We start from the raw sequence: 21,704 nt of genomic DNA on the forward strand, positions 1-21,704 counted from the left end.
ATTTTTACGAAATTGCGGAATTGCGGATTTGCGCAAAGCTCTTGTTGCGGAATTGCGCAAAACTTGAGTTTCGCAAAAGCGGAATAGGGCAATTTTGCGCGAAATGACTTTTGCGAATGATTGCGCAAATTGTTGTTTTTTCGCGCAAAATTGATGCGCAAAGAAAGAAAAATATTGCGTTTCGTTCCGCAAAAATTGCGCAAAAGTTTTGCGAATGGAAACCCTACACACACCTTAAATTTTTTAAGTACAAACAAATTTTGGTTAAAATTTTTTTTTCAAATATTTTCTAAATACTATGAAACGTAAAAAAAGTGAAAAAATCACTTTTTAAATTTTTTTTTGACTGCCAAATTTTCGGCAACTGCTTGTCTGACGGCTGAAATTTTTACGAAAATGGAAAGCCCTTAATGTCCTTTACAACTATTGTTCCCATGGTTTCAACCTCAGACCACTCTAAATTGTTTCTGAATAACTTTTATAAATTTGTTAAAATTGAAGCTGTTTGTGTATATTTCACAGCTTAGAAAATCTATTCCATGTGGCAGCATATATTCAGGGAGGAGGGGGGGGGAAACATTTTTGTCTTCAGAAAGGGGAACCTATGAAAGAAACAGCATATTGAGTGGGCGGGGAAATATTTTGGGCTACAAAAAGGGAGGCATGGGAAAAGACTGACCCATGTGTTGAAGAATTATGATCCATAATAAAACTGAACATAGTCTTGAACAGGATCATAATACAGACTTCTATCAGACTTGGGGGGAAGACAGCCTAAACTGGGATCAAATAACACATGTTGACGAAATATTATACATAATAAAACTGAACAGAGTTTTGAACAGGATCATAATGCAGACTTCTATCAGACTTGTGGGGAAACAGCAGAAACTGGGGTTGGGACATATAACACATGTTGAAGAAATATGATATCCTACTTAAACTGAACAGGGTCTTGTATTTAAGACCTCTCCTGACAATGGAGGGGTTCTTGAAGAAAGGGATGGGGAGAGGAATGCTCAAATTTTTTAATGGTTATTTCTCAAGTTACAAATATTTGGTGAAATTTGATATTTTTCCCAAATACATAGGGTCTGAGGAGGTCGGCCCGGCGTCTAAGACTGCATTTCAGACCCCTAGATTCTACTCGGGCAAGTTAAAACCAGGGGCGGATACAGGGGGCGGGGGGACATTCGCCCCCCCTGACAGATTCAGGGAGGCGCATAGCCCCCCCTGAATTTGGAATTTTTGTTTCTATTTTAAAATGGCTTCTCAATAGCATGCTTAAGGGAAAAAACCCTAGTGCAAAACAGGAAAAATATCTGTCTAAATAAACTATTTGTGTGAAAAAGTTAAAAATCTAGTTTTTTAGTCTTTAGTCATTTATTTCGACTCTTTTTGAGTCTTTTAAGTCAAAAAAAAAATTTCGCCAGAAGCGCGATTTTTTGTTCCTAATTATGAATTTTTTTGTTCCTAAAAAATCTTGCCCCCTCTCACTTAAATCCTGTATCCGCCCCTATAGTTAAGACTTATATACTATAGGCTAAAACACAAACTCAGTGAGTGACCAGCTTACTAAAGTAAATTGAGAGTTAGTCCATTCAACCATTAGTCCAATTGATATAGAACCAGATAATTGCTCCTCATGTTTCAGTATATTAAATGATACTTGATCAAAGTCAAGATTTAACATTGGTGTAATAAAGTACTTGTAAATATTGATACTTTGCATTCCAATGTAAATTTTATAAACATATTTGCTTCGAAAAATATTTATCTGAGTTATATAACAAAAATCTAAATAACTCTTGAGGAGTTAATCTTAAATGTCGTCTTTTATCTGACAACATATTTCTTCAACAGTAGGAATTCAACTATATATGACAGAAACACAATGTGATATTGGGCTGCAAAGATAAAGGGGTTAGAATATCAGGGTGTGTACCAAAGACTAGAATCATTTTTAATAAAAAATAGAAAATCAATTTTTTACATAAAACAACCAGTACAACACAAACTGTATGTAGTCCGTCGTACTGTCTAGTCCAGGGTACCTAGTGTAGAGTCCACCCACCACTTTTTAAGCAACGATTGCAGCCTGACAAGATCACAGTGTGTTTGATTTATAATAAAAAAACTAAAAGCTTACATCTAAATAGTCTAGATTGCTTGCAACACCATCATAATATTTTGACTTCAAGTCTCCATAGAAAGAGAAGGAAATAATTTTCTGCTTTTCTCCTAAACAATGATTTTTTATTGATAAATCCTCAAAAAAATCTTGGAGGTGGTCATGAATTATGAATTAAATCACGAAAAAACTTGAACCAAGGTTTATTTTGTTCACCTCTAGATTCAGCATGGAAACCACACAACGTTTTTGTAGATGGTATTGAGTCTAAAATAAATTATAATGAATGAATTAATTAAGTTGTGAGCCTAAAGATAGCTAAACTGTGTATCTTTTATTAAAACTTTTAATTTGTGTTCCAAAATTTGAGCCAGCTTGCACTTTAGAGATAGTTCAGAAACCTCTCTCAAATTCATAACAATTCATCCCTGTGCAATAATTTCATGAATTGTCAAGGAAGTATAGATAAACGAGAATTTTTTTCGATCAATTTCTTGAAAATAAAATTAGATGAAATTTTAGTAAAATTGATTGTATTTGTCTTAGGTAATTAAATCTTGTTTTAGAAAGAGCTAGAAATAGTTCTATTAACAAACACACAAAATGTTCGAATTAAAGGGACTGTTATTTTAATTAAAAAATGACCATGTATTCAAGGTCCAAGGTCAAGGAGGAGCAGAACAAAAAGATCTTACCGGAATTATTAGAAAATTACAACAAAATTTGCTTTTCAAAGTTTTTTTTCAGTTCAAGTTGGATAACAATTTGAGATTTTTCATGAAAATGTGCGAAATGTAAAAAAACCTTCTTTGCTGTAGGAATGTTATATTTGCCTCGAAACAAATAAGAAACTTTTCAAGTAGTAAATAAAAATGTTAAATAAAAATCCTCCCAAAGTTTAATAAAAATAATTTTAATGTTTTCTGATCCTCCAACAATGCCCAAATTCCTCAAGTTTCTATAATTATCTCACACTTTAAGCTTTCTTATTCTTCACAAATCAATACTCAACCATTTGTATAAAGAATCTATATAATACAAACTGTATTTAGGTCTATTGGTAGAAGTAAAAATAAACTGACCAATAATACAGTCAGTGAACCACTAAGCATATAAATGGAATGCAAAAATTATTATTAGATTTATCACAGTCCTATACTTTTAGACCATTGGTTTACCTACTAAATATTGCTGGCATTTACTCACACATTGTTGATTCTCCAATCCTTAAATATTTAAATTACAAAACATTATTTTAACTTTCAGATGAAAAAAAATAGAATTTTTGAGCTATTAACATCCCCTAGCCACCCATGAGTGTCCACAAATGTCTTTTGTAAAATATTCTAAAAAAAATTTAAAAAGTGGAAAATATGAAAAATATTCAAGAAAAAAAAAAAGATAGATCATGGTTTTCTTACCTAATGGTGGCAGGGGTTTAAGCATCATAATCTGAAAATTTGTATCAATTAAAAAATGTCCAACATTAAGTCCAAAATTATCTTTTACTAATCCAATGTTATACTGGTCTAGCTGTAACTTGACGATTCTATCTGATGTAAATAAGGAAAAGTGTTTATTTCTTTTTCTTTCTTATTTCTGCTGCATAAATGGCAAGTCACTTTCATTAACACCAGCATTAAAAGTTATCAAATTTTGCAATGAAAAAAACATTTTGCACAATCTTATGTTGTTGGTTGAAAATAATAATTGGAGAGATACTCAAAACTATGTCAATTGCTGTTTCACAAAACTTTTTGTCTTTGCAAAACTTCAATCTGATTCCAAAAGCTAAAAATTATTAAAATCTGCCAAATAAAAGTGGATCAAAACAAAGATTAGTGTATTCAGGAAAATGGAGACTTTAACAAATACTAAACATTGTATTTAACAATGGTCAAAGAAACAAAAAAAAACAATATTTATTTTTGAGAAGTATGAAACAAAAATTTTATTACATGAACAGTGAAATATCGTTTGCACACATGATTGATTGGACTAACGTACATTTTACTAACACACATTGGGACTAATGTTCATTAGCACTTTAGTGTGATTGAACACTTAATTTATCAGTCAAACTTTTCACTGGAAGATTTGTTGAACAAGAGGACTATATTTTTAAATTCTAGCATAATTTGACTCATTTAACTAATTAGCTCGACATTGAACAAATTTTAGTAGGAATGAACAAATGTTCAAATGTACTAAAGCTAAAAGTGTGGGTAAAAACGAAGTTAGTACAAATGAACATATTTTAGTGCAAATGAACAAAAAAAAGTTCAATGGAACTGAAGTCTAAAATTTCACCATATTTTAAGTATTCCAGATCAATTGCACTAATGATCATTTGTACTGAATATACCTGGCGGGAAAATAAAAAATCATGGCGGTAAAATAAAATTTTAGTCCAATTGAACACAGTAAAGCTTGATTAGTGTTCATTTGCAGTAATGTTCAATCATAATGCAAACCTGTTTTGATCAGCTAACTTTAGTGCAAATTTATGTTAGTTTAATCAAACATTAGTGCAAACGATATAGCATCACATGAACATAAACTTTTGTTTACTTATTAAATGCAATATTGTTCTTGAATAGTTACAAATGTTTACATTGATTGGCTTATGGAGAAAAAGAATCATGAAATTGTAAAGGCATTGAGACGCTTGCAAAAAAGTTCAAAAATGAGTCTTTTGAAAAAAAAGAAATCACAAAATATTAGATCGAAAGTATCCACATTTTACAGTACAAAAGACAAATACAGTGATATACAGAAAACTCTGAATTAGGAAGACAGCTTTAAAACAATACTTTATGTTATTACAAAGCAAATGGTTTTACTTGTTAAATTTTTAAATAAGTAAAATGGGTTTGTTTACACTGAATAATTGCAGTTTTCTGGTTATCAAGGTAGTTAACCATAAACAGCTGGGNCTCGCCTCTAGTATTCTTGTCACTAGGATAGATCTAAACATCATATTTTTGAAAAGCCCTTGAAAGATAAATCTAGAAACATGTGTCACAGTTTGATATTTATTAAAAACAAAAAAATCTTTTCATTTTTTTTAACCCCTTTTTTAAGCATTTTTTTCAACCATCACCAGCACCCAAGCTATTAAATTATTGGTCTAGTTTTTGGGCTGGCCTTTAAATATTAGGCAATAGACATGCATTTCAACCCAATATCTATTCTCTAAGGCCTTATTCTAGAGAGAGGGGGGGAGGGAGGGGGTTGGTTGGTGAACGTATAAAATCTCAAAAAAATTTCAACTACAAACTGTGCACTACAAAAGTAAAACAATTTGCTTGTAATTATTATGGCAATAGTCAATTATTATGTTAAAAAAGAATTCTAAGAACAATTTCTTTTATGACACTTTTTGATTAGAGGTCCTTTTTATTAGCTAACTGGCATTTCAATCGTTTATCTAAATGTTATATCACCGTATTAATTTAAAGCATATTGTATGCTTACTGTGAAATAACAGATTTCAGAAAAAGCATATATAAAGATCAAAAATTGCAGTGCCCATTAGCTAATGAAGAAGACCTCCAATCAAAAACTGACATAACATAATTTGTTCTTAGAAGAAAAATGAATTATCGCCGTAATTATCTCAAGCAATTTCTTGTGTATTGCGAAATAGTGTTTCCACAAAGTGGCTAAATCTTTTGCGCAAAATTTGCGTTTTTTTCGTACAATTTTTTTTTGCGAACTTTTGCGCTATTTTTACGCATGAAACGCAATGAGTTTTGCGCTATTTTTTTGCGCAATTTGCGCAAAACCGGAAATATTTTTTTTGCGAAAGTTGGGCTGAAACCAAATTTTAATTGTGTGCAATTTTTTTTGCACAATTTGCGCAAAACCGCAAGTTTTACGCAAAATGTAACTTTTTAGGCAAATTGTCAAAAATTGATATTCTAAGCTTAGAATTAAACAACTGAAGATTTATTCCATACATTAAAAAAAAATGCATAACAATTATACTACACTCAATTGGTTACTTCCAGTTACAAAAAGTTTAAATTAAGTGACCAAAATTAATAAAATAGAAATTAGAAAGTGTGAAACTTGGTAAATTTAATCCTATTGAATAATTTTAAGTGACCCTTAAAAGCTTTGCCTAATCAAGTATGAATTATATTCTAAAATTTTTAAATCACATTTCAGAAATCTTTTTAATCTCATATAAAATAATGCAAGAAAGTAACCAATGCCTGAAGAATCCACTTTTAGGAAATATGCATGTCCAAAACTAAAATTGTCGAGACCTTTACTGGACAGTCTGTTTTGGATTTTGGTACAAAACCTTCCAGCACTGGAAGAATTGAATTCTAAGAAACACACACCATCACCAACATTTTGATTTTTACAAAATTGCGCAAAACTCTAATTGCAGAATTGCGCAAAACTTGAGTTTCACAAAAACGGAATTTTGCGCAAAATGACTTATGCAAATGATTGCGCAAATTGTTTTTTTTTGTTGCAAAAAACTGATGTGCAAAGAAAGAAAAATTTTGCATTTCGTTCCACAAAAATTGCGCAAAAGTTTTGCCAATGGAAACCCTATTGCAAAACCACAGATCTCCAAAAAAGAGACATAGAGTTCAAAACTTGCAATGCCACTTAGCTAACAAAGACAACCTCCAATCAATAACTGTCATAAAAGAAATTGTTGTTAGAATTGTTTTTTTACAAAAGAATTGACTATTGCCGTAGTTCTGGGATGACAGTTTGAAATTCACTCCCCCCTACTGTACATCCTTCAGAAGGTGGGTAGTGAGGGTAGCAGCTGTGGTCAGAGAGTGTTAAGAATGCTTAAAACCATTGATTTTAAGAGAATCATTACCCATATTGTAAACAAGAAAAGGAACAAACCAACCCAAGTTTTAATTTTGAAACAAAAGAGTAAACCCATAGTAAGAGTGGAGATGGGGCCTCTCTAAAAACTGAAGGTAGTTGGGGTAGTAGGGTAGTTGCCATTCATATTCAGCTTCAAGAGTGGGGGCTGGGTCTCTCTTTAAACTGAAGGTAGTTGGGGAAGTGAGGGTAGTTGACATTCAGATTCAGCTTCAAGGGTGGGGGTTGGGTCTCTTTAAAACTGAAGGTAGTTTGGGTACTGAGGATAGTAACCATTCAGATTCAGCTTCAAGGATGGGGGTGGGGACTCTCTACAAACGAAAAGTAGTTGGGGGTAGTTACTATTCAGATTCAGCCTCAAGGGTGGTGGGTGAGGTCTCTCTAGTACCAAAGGTAGTTGGGATAGTGAGGGTATCTTCCATTCAGATTCAGTCTCATGGGTGGTGGGTTAGGTTCAGATTTAGCTTCGTCTTTGGGGATGGGGTCTCTCTGAAAACTGAAGGTAGTTGGGTTACTGAGGGTAGTTGCCATTCAGATTTATCTTCAAGGGTCAGGGTGGGATCTTTCTAAAAACCTAAGGTAGTTGGGGTAGTGAGGGTAGTTGCCATTCAGATTCAGCTTCAAGGGTGGGGGAGATGTCTGTTAAAAAACAGAAGGTAGTTGGGATAGTTGGGGTAGTAAGGTAGTTGCCATTAAGATTCAGCTTTAAGGGTGGGGGATGGAGTCTCCAAAAACAGGCATTAGTTGGAGTTGTGAGGGTAGATGCCATGTAGATTCAGCTTCAAGGGTGGGTTTGGGGTCTCTCTAAAATCTGAAGGTAGTTGGGGTAGTAATGGTAGTTGCCTCCCCTCCCCTCCCACCCTTATCCCATCCCTCCCAATTACACCTTCTGGAGGGTGAACAGTTTAAAGTTGAAAAAAAATGAAAATCAAAAAACTTACAACTAATAATCCATAGAAAAACATAGCTGCCAACAAGAACATTATTTTAGTCCTAAGAGTTGCCATCTCCTAAAAAATAATTCATATTAATAATAGAAAGTATAAAGAAAGAATGTGATCTTTCAACTTTGTATGCTGTTGTTTATATGCATTATCAAACTTTCTACAACAAAGTTTATCTAGGTTTTTTCAGTTTTATTTTAATTGTTCATTCAAAATCCATCAAAAATCTACCTTTGATGGGATAATCATGACCTATGGTTAACCATGTAGTAATTTGTAGCCAAATGCAGGAGACATACGTCTTGAATCATTGTTACTTTTTCGAGACAAACTCTACTTTCCTGTTCTTGTACGTAATTTGAAATTCAAAATAAAAATGAGGTACAGAAATAAAAATCACTGAGAACAAAAATTATCTTTCCCACGTTTCCATATTGTAGTATAGGGAGACACTACCCTTATCCTCAAGAATAGTCCCCTAAGTGGATCAATGAGGCCTAACTAACCAGAAAAATCTGAACCTCTATCACTAGTCTAGAACAACTCTAATAAACTTTGGTAGCGAGTAAAACTCAGTTCATAACTTAGATGATTAACTCCAAAAACACCTCTGACTCTAATGTGATAGACTCAAATGGAAACACTATTAGGGTCTCTACTCTCTGAGTATTTAGAATACAAGTTCTTGCTATACTGTTTATTGAAGCTAAGCACACAGGTTAAATACAGGTTACCCCTGGTACATAGTACAATGCATAATAAAGTGTATTTATTTATTATATAATAAAAATACTATACAGCTATCAAATGCATAAAATATCATTGTAAAGAAGATCACCCCTGGAACAAGTAGGAAATAAGCTGGTCTATTCAAGTATAAAATCCGTAAACAAAAATTCCCCGTGAGTCCTGTACTAAACCCAGGCATCTGACTCCACCCATATACCAGTTGCATTCAAGGTCTAGGTTGACTTCCCTTCCTGGTAAACACCCAATTCCTTACAGTAGAATAAAATAATATTTATATTTTGATTTCTCAATGCTTTAATGATTTTAAACTAAAAAAATAAAAACTAGACATTTGGTATGCTCTATTCTGACAAACTTAACCATGTCCAATTTCACAAGTGAATGATGGATGCACCTATTTGAAAATAGACATGTGAAAAACAGTTTACACTAAAAATTAACAAAATTTTCAATCCCCCCTTCTCCCCATGAGTTTGCCCTTAGAGTTGAGATAGAATAGTGTAACCACAACCCTCCACCTATAACAGAAATCTATAATAGAGATCTAGAAATATATATCCTAATAATTAAAAATTAAAATAATGAGCTGCATGTCTAAAATTAATTCAGTTTAAAAGGATATGATAGAGCTGACTATAAATTCAATTAGAGAAACATCACAGGTGTGTGTGTTGAAAAATTTGAAAAAATTAAAATAATGGTGTGTCTAAAATTGATTCAGTTTAAAAGGATATGATAGACCTGACTGCTTACTAATTTTATCAAACATATCCCCCTTTTTTCACATGTTTTGACACGCACACACACCTATGATGTTTCTCTGATTGAATCCGTAGTCAGCTCATATCCTTTCAATTATTTTATTCTTAATTTAAAGAAGAAGAAAGATTACAGAGTGTAAACTTTTTTTACTTTTTTAACTTCATTATAATTGTGAACAAATTTTGAAGAAAAAAATTGGGGGATGCATGAGGAAGGGTTTAATACTTTTTTATTATTTAACTGCAGGGCTAAACATTTTACAAAGCCCTTGAAAAATGGATATAATAATACACCTCCCTTACTCACTTGTTAAAATTTGTCAAAAATAAAAAATTGTTGGAACATTTTTCTACTCTATCTTTTATTGTTTTCAAATCCCCCTTTGCATTCAAACCCTTAAAGTTAGAGGTCTAATTTTTTTCAATGAGCAGGTCTTTCTTATTGGACTAAGGACACATATAACATTTTTAACTCTAATCACTTTAAACCCACCAATCCTTAATGTTACAATAATGTTGTTTGGAAAAATATTTTTTTTAAATTGAATTTTGACAAAACTTAACTCCATGTCCAATCTCAATATTTTCTTTCAAAAGTGTAAAGTTTCAAGATAACCTGAAGAAGAGCTAAAGGATAAACTAACTTTCATCATGAAAAAACAGACTTGAAAAGTTTGTAAATATTAAAACAGAAAAAAATGGGAAGGGGTAATGAAATATTATTTAATGCATTCAAAAAAAATTTGCAAAAAAGTAAGAAATTTTTTAGTATCACCCTCTCCCCCCCCCCCCTTCTATGAGTTCACCCTTAGAGTTGAGATAGGATTAAAACAGGCAATTCACCTTACTTAAGTGCTTTAACTTAACTGGTATGATATTGGCAGTAGATAAATAATTGCAGAATTAAAGCTGTTCTTCAAGATATCCTTGAAAGATAAGAATTATTTTCACCTGTATGGTATTAACATTATAATATTACCTGTTTTCATACAAGAATTTATTGAACTGGAAAAGGCTTGAATTTTTAATTTTTATAAGGAATTCACAAAGTTAGGTTTAAAAGATATAGGGGTTTAAATATTTAAGTTTGTGGCGAAGACATTTGCTGGAATTTAAAGTAGAAATAGTAGAAATAATTTTTCCAGTGGAATAAAAATTTGGCAGAAGAAGTTAAAACAATCTTAAACAATGTATGTATATTAGATGCACCATGGTTATTTCAAACTTGAAATGTTTCATACACTCCCTGAGATACTTTTCAAGAGCAACTTATTTAGAGCAACTTTTTTCATCTGAATGCTGATTACTAAACTTTTTTTTTAATGTGTTAAGCTAAAAATAATTTGAATTTTCAGTTTAGAAATGAAAAAAAAAGTATTTTAGGGTTTTTTGTTTATTTCGTATATAATATTATTAGTTCAAACAATAATTCAAATGAACTGAAAATAGTTCAAATGAGCATTAAATAAACTCGTTTGAATTATTGTTTATTTCAACTATTCATGTGGTACCACGTGCCGTAGTTCAAACAAACAATAGTTTGAACGGGAGTAGTTCAAATGGGATAGCATCATTTATCAACTTTTATCATGATTCAGAATTTTAGAGAGTTTTGAAATTATTAAAAATAATTTGAATTCTTAGTTTAGAAATGAAAAAAAAAGTTTTTTTAGGGTTGGAGATTTAAGAACAGATAATTATGTAATATTATATTATTTTATCATTAGAACATAATGATTTTTAAACTTTCCCAAAACAATTTGAAATAATTTGATTCTAAAACTATATTTTTTTTTATATGCTGAATTCAGTAAAAAAATTATAAAAAAATTTAATTTCTGCAGGAAACTTTTCCAACTAAAGAATTTTTGGTTCTTGTGGAAATTTTGATTGTATTATCTTAAACTACCATGAAAAATTTGAGAATATTTGGTTTAAGTCTGCTGTTTTTCAAGGTGGATACTTATTTGAACTCCTTCCGTTTTGAACTATTGTTTGTTTGAACTATTGTTCGTTTGAACTATTGTTCATTTAATCTACTAACATGATGTCATATCCTTTACTTCAAATCAACACATTACTTTTTTATCATTATGGTGTTAGGGACAATTAGTTGGATAACATATACATTGAAATGTTTCAAATGAACATAAAAATAGTGCAAATTAACATAAAAATAGTTCAAGTGAACATAATAATAGTTCAAATGAACATAAAAATAGTTCACATGAACATAAAAATAGTTCAAATGAACATAAAACAATAATTTTTAATATGATTAGTGTATTTTTAACTTTAATAATTTATTTTAATTAAATTTTACAATATTTTTAAATTTCAATATGATATCAGATGGAAACATTTTGAGACTTATATATTTCTTATTTTTCATTCTTTCTTCTTGATCTTCCATTCCTTGTCCATCCTCCAATCTTTGGCTTATTTTGAAAATAAAAATAAATGATTTTTTGGATGTTTTCTGCAGCTAACCAAATTGCAGAGGCAGAACTATTTTTTGAAGCCCTGTATCTATATTCTATATATTGAGAGTGGCAAGGTTACTCTCCCCCTTGTTTGTGTTTAAATTTTGCTTTAGTCATGATACTGTGTCAGCTTCTGCATTCCTAGCAATACAATTTTTTTGATCGAGGGGAAGAGGGGTAAGGGGTGTGTTTTACACATTTTCCAGTTTTCTATCTCAAGTAGGACATAGAGGGGGGGGGGATGGGACATCTGCCATCCTGTGTATTTGTCTTTAATCGCTATCGGTGAAAAAAAATAGATAGTGTAAAGGTCAAATCCCCTTCTAATTTTTCCTGTTTAAAGTTTTCTTCTACTTTCTTGCTTATCTTGCTTTAAGCACCCATCTTGTAGTTAACTACTCTTTTCTTGAATAAGTCTTGAGTAAAATTCTCAAATAAGTTAATTTAAATAATTTTACTGAACCCAAATAGTAAAGTGAAACTTAATACTAAACAAACAATCTTTACTCAGAAAAATGGATATTCAATCCATTATAAATATTATTGAATATTTAAACATTTCAATAGTGATAAATAAACTAAGGAGAAAACCTACTGTCTCAGAATATAGTACTATAAACTTATATAAAGCAAGACTACTTTACTTAGGAGCCGGAGAACCCCCATTGCGATCCTTGTTAATCAAAGACGACATATTGCAAAGAAGCATATTTTGACCACCAAGACCGATTTTAAACTGCCTTCCATCTCTTTATCTTTTCGAACGAGAAGGAAACACATATGCACAGTTGGGTAAGAGTCCAGCCACCTACACCTTACATTTGAATGGATTTTAGGCCCCTGCATTGCTCCTGAAAACCATTATGATACTGCAGGAGAATTCTTTCAAAAGAACAACTTTGCCAGCTCGGATCAAAGAAGACTAGGAAAACTAAGTTATGAAGAGCTAGTAACCACTTTCCAAGATCTAATAAAAAGGGAACTAGAACCTCAATACTTAGAGAATCTGGAAAGATATATGATCCAGATTATAACCGGAATGAGTAGTTAAGAGTGGAGAATATACATCTATCCTGGAGTAAGAAGCTTATATCTTTGATCCTATACTTCTGATGGGTTTTCCTAATCCATCTCTATTCATAGATTATCCCGTTGTCTCAGATACATCTCTTGTCTCTAAAAAAAAAGAGCAAACTATAAATTTCAAGCTGGTAGAAACTAGAGCTATAGTTCTACATACTCTACTGTCAAGAGATTTCCCTTCCACTTTTTTTCTGTCCAATTTATTTTTTCTTCTTGCTTCTTGTTTCTTGTTTTTACACTTTAAGGCCTTTCCAAATAGTTCTTTTAACTTCGAGTTGTGGAGCAGGTAGGAGAGGGATAAGGAGGTTTGTAGGAAGAAGGGTATAGGAAATATCTCCCTGTGTTCCTTCATTTTATGCTGTTTCCCAGTTAGGGAAATTAAAGGAATTTACCCATAACTGCACCCCATATGCAAAATGGGGAGTTGTGATCCCTGAAAGCTCTCTTGAGAGGTATTTTCCATGGCAGTCCAGTCCTCACATCTGGTCAAGTAAAAAACCGGTATTGTTGTGCATGGCTTGTATTCCCACGATGGGTTAAACTAAAATTAGTGTATATTCAGGGTTAGGTTTGGTTAAACTCATTTCTGGCCTGAGCGCTGCAGCTAGCACAGTCTAGGGGGCCGAGCGCTGTGGCCACATGTCTGGGTCGAGCACTACAGCTATCACAGGCTAGGGGGCCCAGCGCTGCAGCCACATGACCAATACTAATTTGGTGAATTGATTGGTTCTATTTTTATGTCTATTTGAACTATTTTTATGTTCATTTCAACTATTTTTATGTCCATTATGAACTATTTTTTTATCCATTTGAACTAATTTTATTTCCATTTGAACTATTTGTATGTCCATTTGAACTATTATCTTCATTTGAACTTTTTTTTATGTCTATTTGAACTATTTTTATGTACATTTGAACTATTTTTTTTTCCATTTGAACTATTCTCTGTTCCTTTCAACTATTTTTTGATCATTTGAACTATTTTTTTTTGTTCATTTCAACTATTTTTTGTTCATTTGAGCTATTTTTTGTCCATTTGAACTATTTTTATGTTCATTTGAATTATTTTTTTGTTTAAAACAATTAAGACTAAATTCCTTAAAAAAATTACATACAAGAAAAAAAATCATGTAATTCTTGTTGATAGTCCTTTCAGCAACTTTTTGCAATTAGGGTATTTGCAAAGTATTGTTTCGTCAACTTTTTAAACTCTGTAATAGAGAAACTTACATTTTTGGAAAAATACCCATATTTAGCTGTAAAATGAACTTAAGGGTACTAATTTTGGTTTTGAATTCTAGTTTATTGCTGCCTAGGGCAGAGTATCTACCGGAAAGGAATTGAGTCTGTGCCACAAACTCTGATTTTCTAACACCTTTATCCATGCAACCCAAAGCTTGAAATCTGAAAAGGTTAGCATGGTCAGATTGAAAATAAATAGGGGTTGGAATTTTCAGTTTGTGTCAAAGACTCAATTCCTTTGCTGGAATTTAATTTTTTTTCGGCGGAAAAGGGTTCTAGATTTTTACTCAACTCTTAAATTATCTTTTACTATTTAACATTCCTTTTTCATACTATAAACTTTTCTTATCCTTGATCTAAACTTAATTATCCATTACTCCCAACCTATCCTTATTCTTTACTTTAAACCATTCTTCTTACTTTACCTTAAGCCTTTTTTCAGCTTTACTTTATAATTTCCTTCCAAATTCTATATTCCAAATCTTTTTCTCATCCAATACTCAAAACTTGTTTTAATCCTGTTTTCTAAACCTTACCTTATCCTTTCCTTAAAACCTTTGTTATCCTTTTCTCTCTTTCACCGTCAAATTACTATTACTAAAGCAGCAGACCTGTGTACTCTGTACTATTACTAAAGCAGCAGACCTGTGTACTCTGTACTATTACTAAAGCAGCAGACCTGTGTGCTCTGAACCTTTTTTCTATGCATTTCTTACCCTTACTTTAAACCATTAATAACTAATTCATTTATTCTAAACCCCTTCCCTTTTAGACTTACATTATCCTATACTTTAGATTTGCATTATCCTTTACTCTCACTTATTTATTTTTTATTTAAACCCCTTTATTATCCTTTACTTTGAAAATTGAATATCAAAGTTTTAACTTGCATTCAATATGCATTTTAAGATTTGAAACTAACAAAACTTATTTCCAAAGAATAACAAATACAACTAGGCTTTTCGGGTGCCCATTTTTTATTTCAACTTTTAATTGTGGCTTCATAATTTGCTTTAGAAGTGTTTACAAAACAGTGCTTTGAAAATATTCGGACATTGAAATAACCAAAATACACTGTGGTGGAGGGGGGAAGGTGTCAAATTGAATATCCCTCTCCATTTTTTTATGTGAATGAATTGAAATTATTTGAAAATTTAAGAATTTTTAAAAAGAGAAAAAAGTAGCGAACAAAGGATTTGAGTCTTTGTCACAAATTCAAATTTTCTATTCACAATATTCTGATTGCGAAAACCTTTGATATTTTGACTTAACAGAATTCATAGTTTGAAATAACTAACGTCTACAACATTGGGTTCAAAGATATGTGGATTAGATAGTTCGAGTTAGTGGCAAAGACTCAATTCCTTTTGCCAACTTCATTTTTATTTGCTGCATAGAGAAGGGTGGAGGAGTCTAACGCCGGCTTTAAAAAAATCAGAAATGTTTAGCAAGTTTTTTGATTGATTAAGCTGCTGGACTAGAATTTATAAATTTGAAAAGCTCTAGAAAAAAGGATGTAATGTGTGACATGTTAATATTTGTCATAGGTAAACCTTTTTTGAACATTTTTTCCGACATACTTTTTGATATTTTTTTAATTCTCCCTTGCACCCTCACCATTAAAGTTGAAGGTATAATTTTTTTTTGTATGAGCAGGCCTTGGAAAGTTGGACAAGGCACATGTATCACACTCCCCTATCTCAACTCTAAGAGCAAAATTATAGGAGGAGGTGGTAAACATCCTCCCCCTAGCCATAATTAACAAAAAAAGCCCAATCAGGAGTGCTAAAAAACTTGAAATGCTCCCTAACCCACAAATGTGACATTACTGTTGTCTGGAAAAATATTTTTTTGACAAACTAAACCATGTCCGATCTCAATATTTCTTTCACAAATGTAAAGTTTCAGGAGAACCTGAAGGAGAATCTGAGGAGAACCTAACTTTGATAATCAAATAACTGAAAATCAAATATGTAGCATATGTTGGGCACACCTATTTGAAAATAAACATGTGAAAAACAGACTTTAAAAGTGGTTAAATATTCAAAGGAAAAAAACAGATTAGTGTGTTGGGGAATAAAATATTTTGGCAATGACTTCAAAAACAATTTTGTACAAAAAACAGTAAGACAATTTTTACATCCCCCTCCCCCATGATTTTGCCTTTGTAGTAGAGATAAGATAGTGTGAGATATTTTACTAGTCAAACTTTTCAATAAAAAATGTTTCGAATTATTAAATTAATTATTTTATAAAAAACGGGTATTTCACCTTACTGTAGTGAGTGTACTATATCTGTGCTGTAACTGTTGTGTTAATATTTGCAAAAGAAAATATAACTGAGGAACTAAAGCTGTTCTTCAAGATATACTTGATAGATAAAGCTTTTTTCACCTGTATGGTATTAACATTATAATATAACTCGTCTTTATACAACAATTTACTGAAGTGGAAAAGGCTTGGATTTTTATTTTTTAGAAGGATTTCTCAGTTTTTAGATATTGAATATTTGTCTAGAAATGAAGCTTTACTATATCTTATATAATCAGAAAGTGTCTAACTTTTAGAGTGGTGTAAATCTAAATGTTTTAGGTTAAAATATCTAACTATAATGATCTATCCTTGAAAACCTCTCTGAAACTATTCCCTAAGATTGTCTTGTAAACAACAATAGCCACGCAAAGTCTAAGCAGTGCATGGAGTGTAAAAACTTCTAATTTACGCTCATATCTTTAGGATAAGTTTCTATATATTTGGTTTGCAGTACTTTAACACTCTTTTGTTCAACACTCTCAAAGATGGAAACTCTCTGATTATAGACTTCATAAGTGGAACTACATAAAAAGACTTACTTTTATTTGTTAGAGTATATTTCACAAAGGTAGAGAATAGAGTGAAAATATAAAAAGTTAACAAAGCTTTTATACTAGAATAGTCACAAGGGATTGCCCTTGTGACTATGCTAAGAAAGTGATTTAAACATTTAGAGATCAGGATGTAAAAGTTTGAAGGTTTTTAAACATTTATGAGAGGAACATACATTTTAGTTTATCAATATGTGACATTTTAAAAATGTCACATGATCTGAAAAGAAGATTCTTTAATTTTTTATCTATAACTCACTATTGTTTCTGGTGCCCATTAGGGTTTACATCCAATTAGCCCTGGAGCAGATATTTCAGCCAATTGAGCTAGTGTGTTATCCATTGATCTCTGACGCAAGAGTAGAGCTCGCTTATTATCTATGTATCTTTGATGTATCTATCTATCTTTCTTGATAAAGATGCAATAAAGGAATTGTGAGGCCCTTATACTGATGAAGTCGCCTTTATATCAGATTTATTTAGTGACCACAAACACCAAGGAATCAATATTTGCTGGACATTATGTATGTTTAGAATTTTATAAATAATTTTAGATCCCTATGTTGATTTTTCAAGGTTTTTTTGGCATGGAAGAGTTTTGTTACAGGGTTAGTGTAAAAAAAACAAAACTACTTGTTTCTTGTTTTCTTGTTTATGATATTTAAGGTCATGGGTCGAAATTGTGGCCTCTAGTAAACCCACAAAATACACCGTAGACCCAATGTGCATTCCTTCCCTAGTTTGAGCATTCAATATATTACAAATCATTTGTGGTGAAACCTTATTAAACTGAAAATATAGGCTAAATGTTTATTTATTATTTATTTGCAAATTTTATGTAAAACAGTAAAATATAAATTGGCAAAATCCAAAGATAAACATTAGATATCTAATTGATTCTACAGAATGTACAGCGTTTTGATTGAAGCTGTGGTCCAATCAGACGCAAGTGTTGAATATTTTTCCGCCAATAGGATGACAGGAAATTTTGGCAGTTTCTAAGGGGGGGGGAGGGGGTCGTCAGACCAATTACATTCACATATGAGCAATATTAAGCCAATCACCTGTCGTCATATCATTTGATTCCATGAAATAAAGTTTTTATTCGTCATTCTCATGGATTTCTTTTGAGTAACATTGGGTTCTGATAATTGTGTCAGGTATTTATTTAGAATTTATTACTTATTCAACTATCATTATTCATGGTTTTATTTTTATTAAAATTTTGCAATCAGATGTACATTAGATATAGAAGTAAGTACACATATTATTTGATTCAGTATTTAATTAGTAATTTAATAAGATACAGGGTGTTTCATATCTTATTGAATCACATAATAATTGATCTTTACTTTGATTTGATTTTATATATATTAAACAAAATAAAATATTTAGCATTCTGATATTTTATTTTAAGGATACCTTTATTTTATTATAATTATAAAGATTTATTCACACACAAAGATATAAATACATATATAAATGGTGTAGTTAAAATTTGTTTAAATAAACTTTTTTTGAAAATAACATTGATGGCTAGTTTAATATTTGTCTTATTTTGTTTTCCATAATTGATCTTTACATACTTAAAAGAACAAAAATAACAAAATTGTTCAATGTATTTTATCAATAATATTCAATACAGTCGTTTAATGTGTTTTAATTGATATATTGACAAATTAATTGTACTATTTCTCAGTTTGGGGAGTTAAGAATCTGTTCCAGTCATTCATTGTGAGATCTTCTTGACATCTTTCTGAATGATTTCAACTTTAACACCATTAGAAGATGAAGAGTATCCCATCTCTATCTCGGTGGAGGTGATTTCCTGTTGGTCCTTCACGCCCTCTTCCATCATATCCATGGTCAGCCTGGTAGTTGTCCCTGACGCAACCATGGTATGGATTCCTTCTGTGACCTGAACAGGGGGATCTCAACATGTATGTACCCTTTTTCTCTGTTAACCTGCTTTTCTACAGGTAAAGATTGTTTCGTTTGAATCATTGTATTTGAGATAATCTCATTCTTTATTAAAACATTTGGTTTAACATATTCCTAAGGTACCTTAGACTTATTTAAGGAGGTTGGGTTTCTTCTCTGATGTTGTCATTTTTATTTCATTTGTTTAATGAATTTCGGAACAAATGAGACATTAAACTACTTCCATTGTCAGTGCATCTAGTATTGTTTTAGCTTCAAGGTCTGGCAATTGGAAGGCAATAAAATATTTGGAAAATCTGTCTATTATTGTAAGAATGTGTTTACATATTAAATCCTGGTATTTACATGGAGTTAACGGACCCACAGTGTCTAGGTATACACGTTGCATAGGGTAGCTTAACAACTTGTGATGTTGAATTCTTTATTATTTGGGATAGCATTACTTTTTTGTAAATATGAGACACAATTACTAATCATGAGAGAGACCATTTCATTCATATTTGGAAAAAATACTCTTTATCTTATTTTTACCAAGGTTTCTGAGAGTCTTTTGTGACCTCTATGTGCAAATTTTATAAGATCTTTCTCTAAAGATCTTGGGACGCATATACGGGGTATCCTAACTTCTCTTTCATTTATTGGTTTATTTATATATAACAATAGTAAAGGGAACCATTTAAGATATAATTTTGTTACAGGGGGCAAATTCTTTGTTTCTTATAAATCTGGCATTTTCCCTTTCTTGACATATTATAATGTTAAATATAAAGGATAATCTTTCTTATTTTCCATCATCCATGATCCAAACATTGTCTACAGGTTGATTAATTGATTGTTAATTGATTAGTTTTGATTGATAGTTTTATTATCTATATGAAACATGTCATCCATACTTTATCTTGATCATTTTGTGGCATAAGTCCTAGATAAAGCATCTGCCGTTTTATTAGTTTTCCTTGTTCTGTGTATTCTATCAAAATCAAAGGAAGACGACTAATCTGTCCTGATTAAGAATATGTTCAAACTTCCGAACAGAAAAATCAGTGTCTAAAATAAAAGGCTCAAGGGGTTTATAATAAGCCCAGATTGGCTTTACCCAAAACTCTTTTAAATCATTAATCCTTTTTTCTTACAGGGAACAGCTGCCCTAGGAGATACAGAGGGTTTGATTATTCAGGCGGAAAGCCACTCCTTGAGCTGCTGGTCAAGATCTTGTTCCTGAAATAGATTTAAAGGACAACATTTAGATCTTCTTTAATAAATTTCCTCTGCTTTTGTATTTCAGCTTCGGATAATTCTGACTCTTGTTTATGGTTTAAGAGCATCAATAATTTTTTCTATTCTAACTTTCAAAGGAATTTTCGCATCTTTATCCCCCAAGTTCAGGCAAGGAATTAAAATTATCTCTTTGCGACATTTATTTAACCCATTTAAAAGCAGTAATTATTGGAGTTTAGAAAATTAGAGTTTTCTTTGGATTGAAAATACCCTTATTTCTGTGTCCACTTTCAAGTTAACTGCTAAAAATGACAAAGAGTTCTTTTTAATTATTACTTTCTTTGCGGTTAATGATGTAAATACAATTGTTTCAATTATTTATCTTGAGCCATGATTTGTATAAATCTGTCACCTCTTCTCAGATCTTCTTGAGCTTAAATAAATGCCAAGACCATGTAAACATTTCTCCCCCAAAAAACTTAAGTTCCACAAAAAAGAAAATTGACATGGATGGATTATCGAAATATCAGTGAATATTTCAGAATATTCCCATATTCGATAATGCACAGGAATTCTCCATATAATTAAAACAGCAATAAGATTATATATTGTTTCCAATTTAGAAGATTTCTACAATACCTTAATAAATATTTATGATCGGGATTACACAAAGCGTGAGGCTTTCAGTGCAATAGGGAATAATAAAAAATCATATAATAACTTTAAAAACTTTACAGAAGAAATATTAAAATTACTAGCATTAAGTCAGAAGGACATTAAAGAACAAGCAAAGATATTTATTCACGCTTGTGAAAAAGTGATTCCACCTATAATACAGGAAAAACTTAATGATTATGTTGATTCTTATGAATCGGTGAACAAAGGAAAACACCCCCAGCTAACATTCGATCTCCACCGTGATTTGGTCTCCGCTATGTCGTATGTGCGATAGCGGAGAGGTTTCTATACCTCCATAGTATGTACTCCATGTCCCCTCCATAGTAAGTGCTATGGCAAAGAAATTACTACACCGCCATAGTATATACTCCAGATTTCCGCTATATCTCCTCTTTCGTAAGTTAGATGGCGAAGTAACTATGTACCACCATAGTATATACTCCATATATATCTCCGCTGTAGAAACTCTGTCAAAGGTGCAAGGGCGGAGTAATTACGTTCTCCATAGTATATACTCCATATTTCTGATATATCTCCTCTATCGTAGGTGCTATGGCAAAGTAATTACGTACCACCATAGTATATACTCCATATATCTCTGCCGTAGATACTCTGTCGAAAGTACGAGGGCGGAGTTATTACGTACCTCCATAGTATATACTCCATATTTCTTAAATATCTCCTCTGTCGTAGGTGCGAGGGCAGAGCAATTATGCACCTCCATAGTATATACTCCATATATCCCC

The 21,704-nt window shown here is 31.7% G+C and overlaps 1 protein-coding gene across 4 annotated transcripts; it reads right to left on the reverse strand.

The window, feature by feature from the left end:
• Positions 1-2,149: 2,149 nt before the first annotated feature.
• LOC111716729 (uncharacterized) lies at positions 2,150-16,610 on the reverse strand (the record flags this gene model as incomplete). Of its 4 annotated transcripts, none has more annotated exon segments than XM_023492205.1 (7): positions 2,150-2,241; positions 2,348-2,398; positions 3,310-3,357; positions 3,553-3,583; positions 7,936-8,004; positions 10,317-10,375; positions 16,529-16,610. In XM_023492205.1, coding segments are annotated over 5 exon segments (288 nt in total), but the record flags the coding sequence as incomplete, so codon positions are not given.
• Between the last annotated feature and the right edge of the window lie 5,094 nt (positions 16,611-21,704).

This window comes from Eurytemora carolleeae, unplaced genomic scaffold (assembly GCF_000591075.1).
Source record: "Eurytemora carolleeae unplaced genomic scaffold, Eaff_2.0 scaffold2172, whole genome shotgun sequence".
NCBI lineage: Eukaryota > Metazoa > Arthropoda > Copepoda > Calanoida > Temoridae > Eurytemora > Eurytemora carolleeae.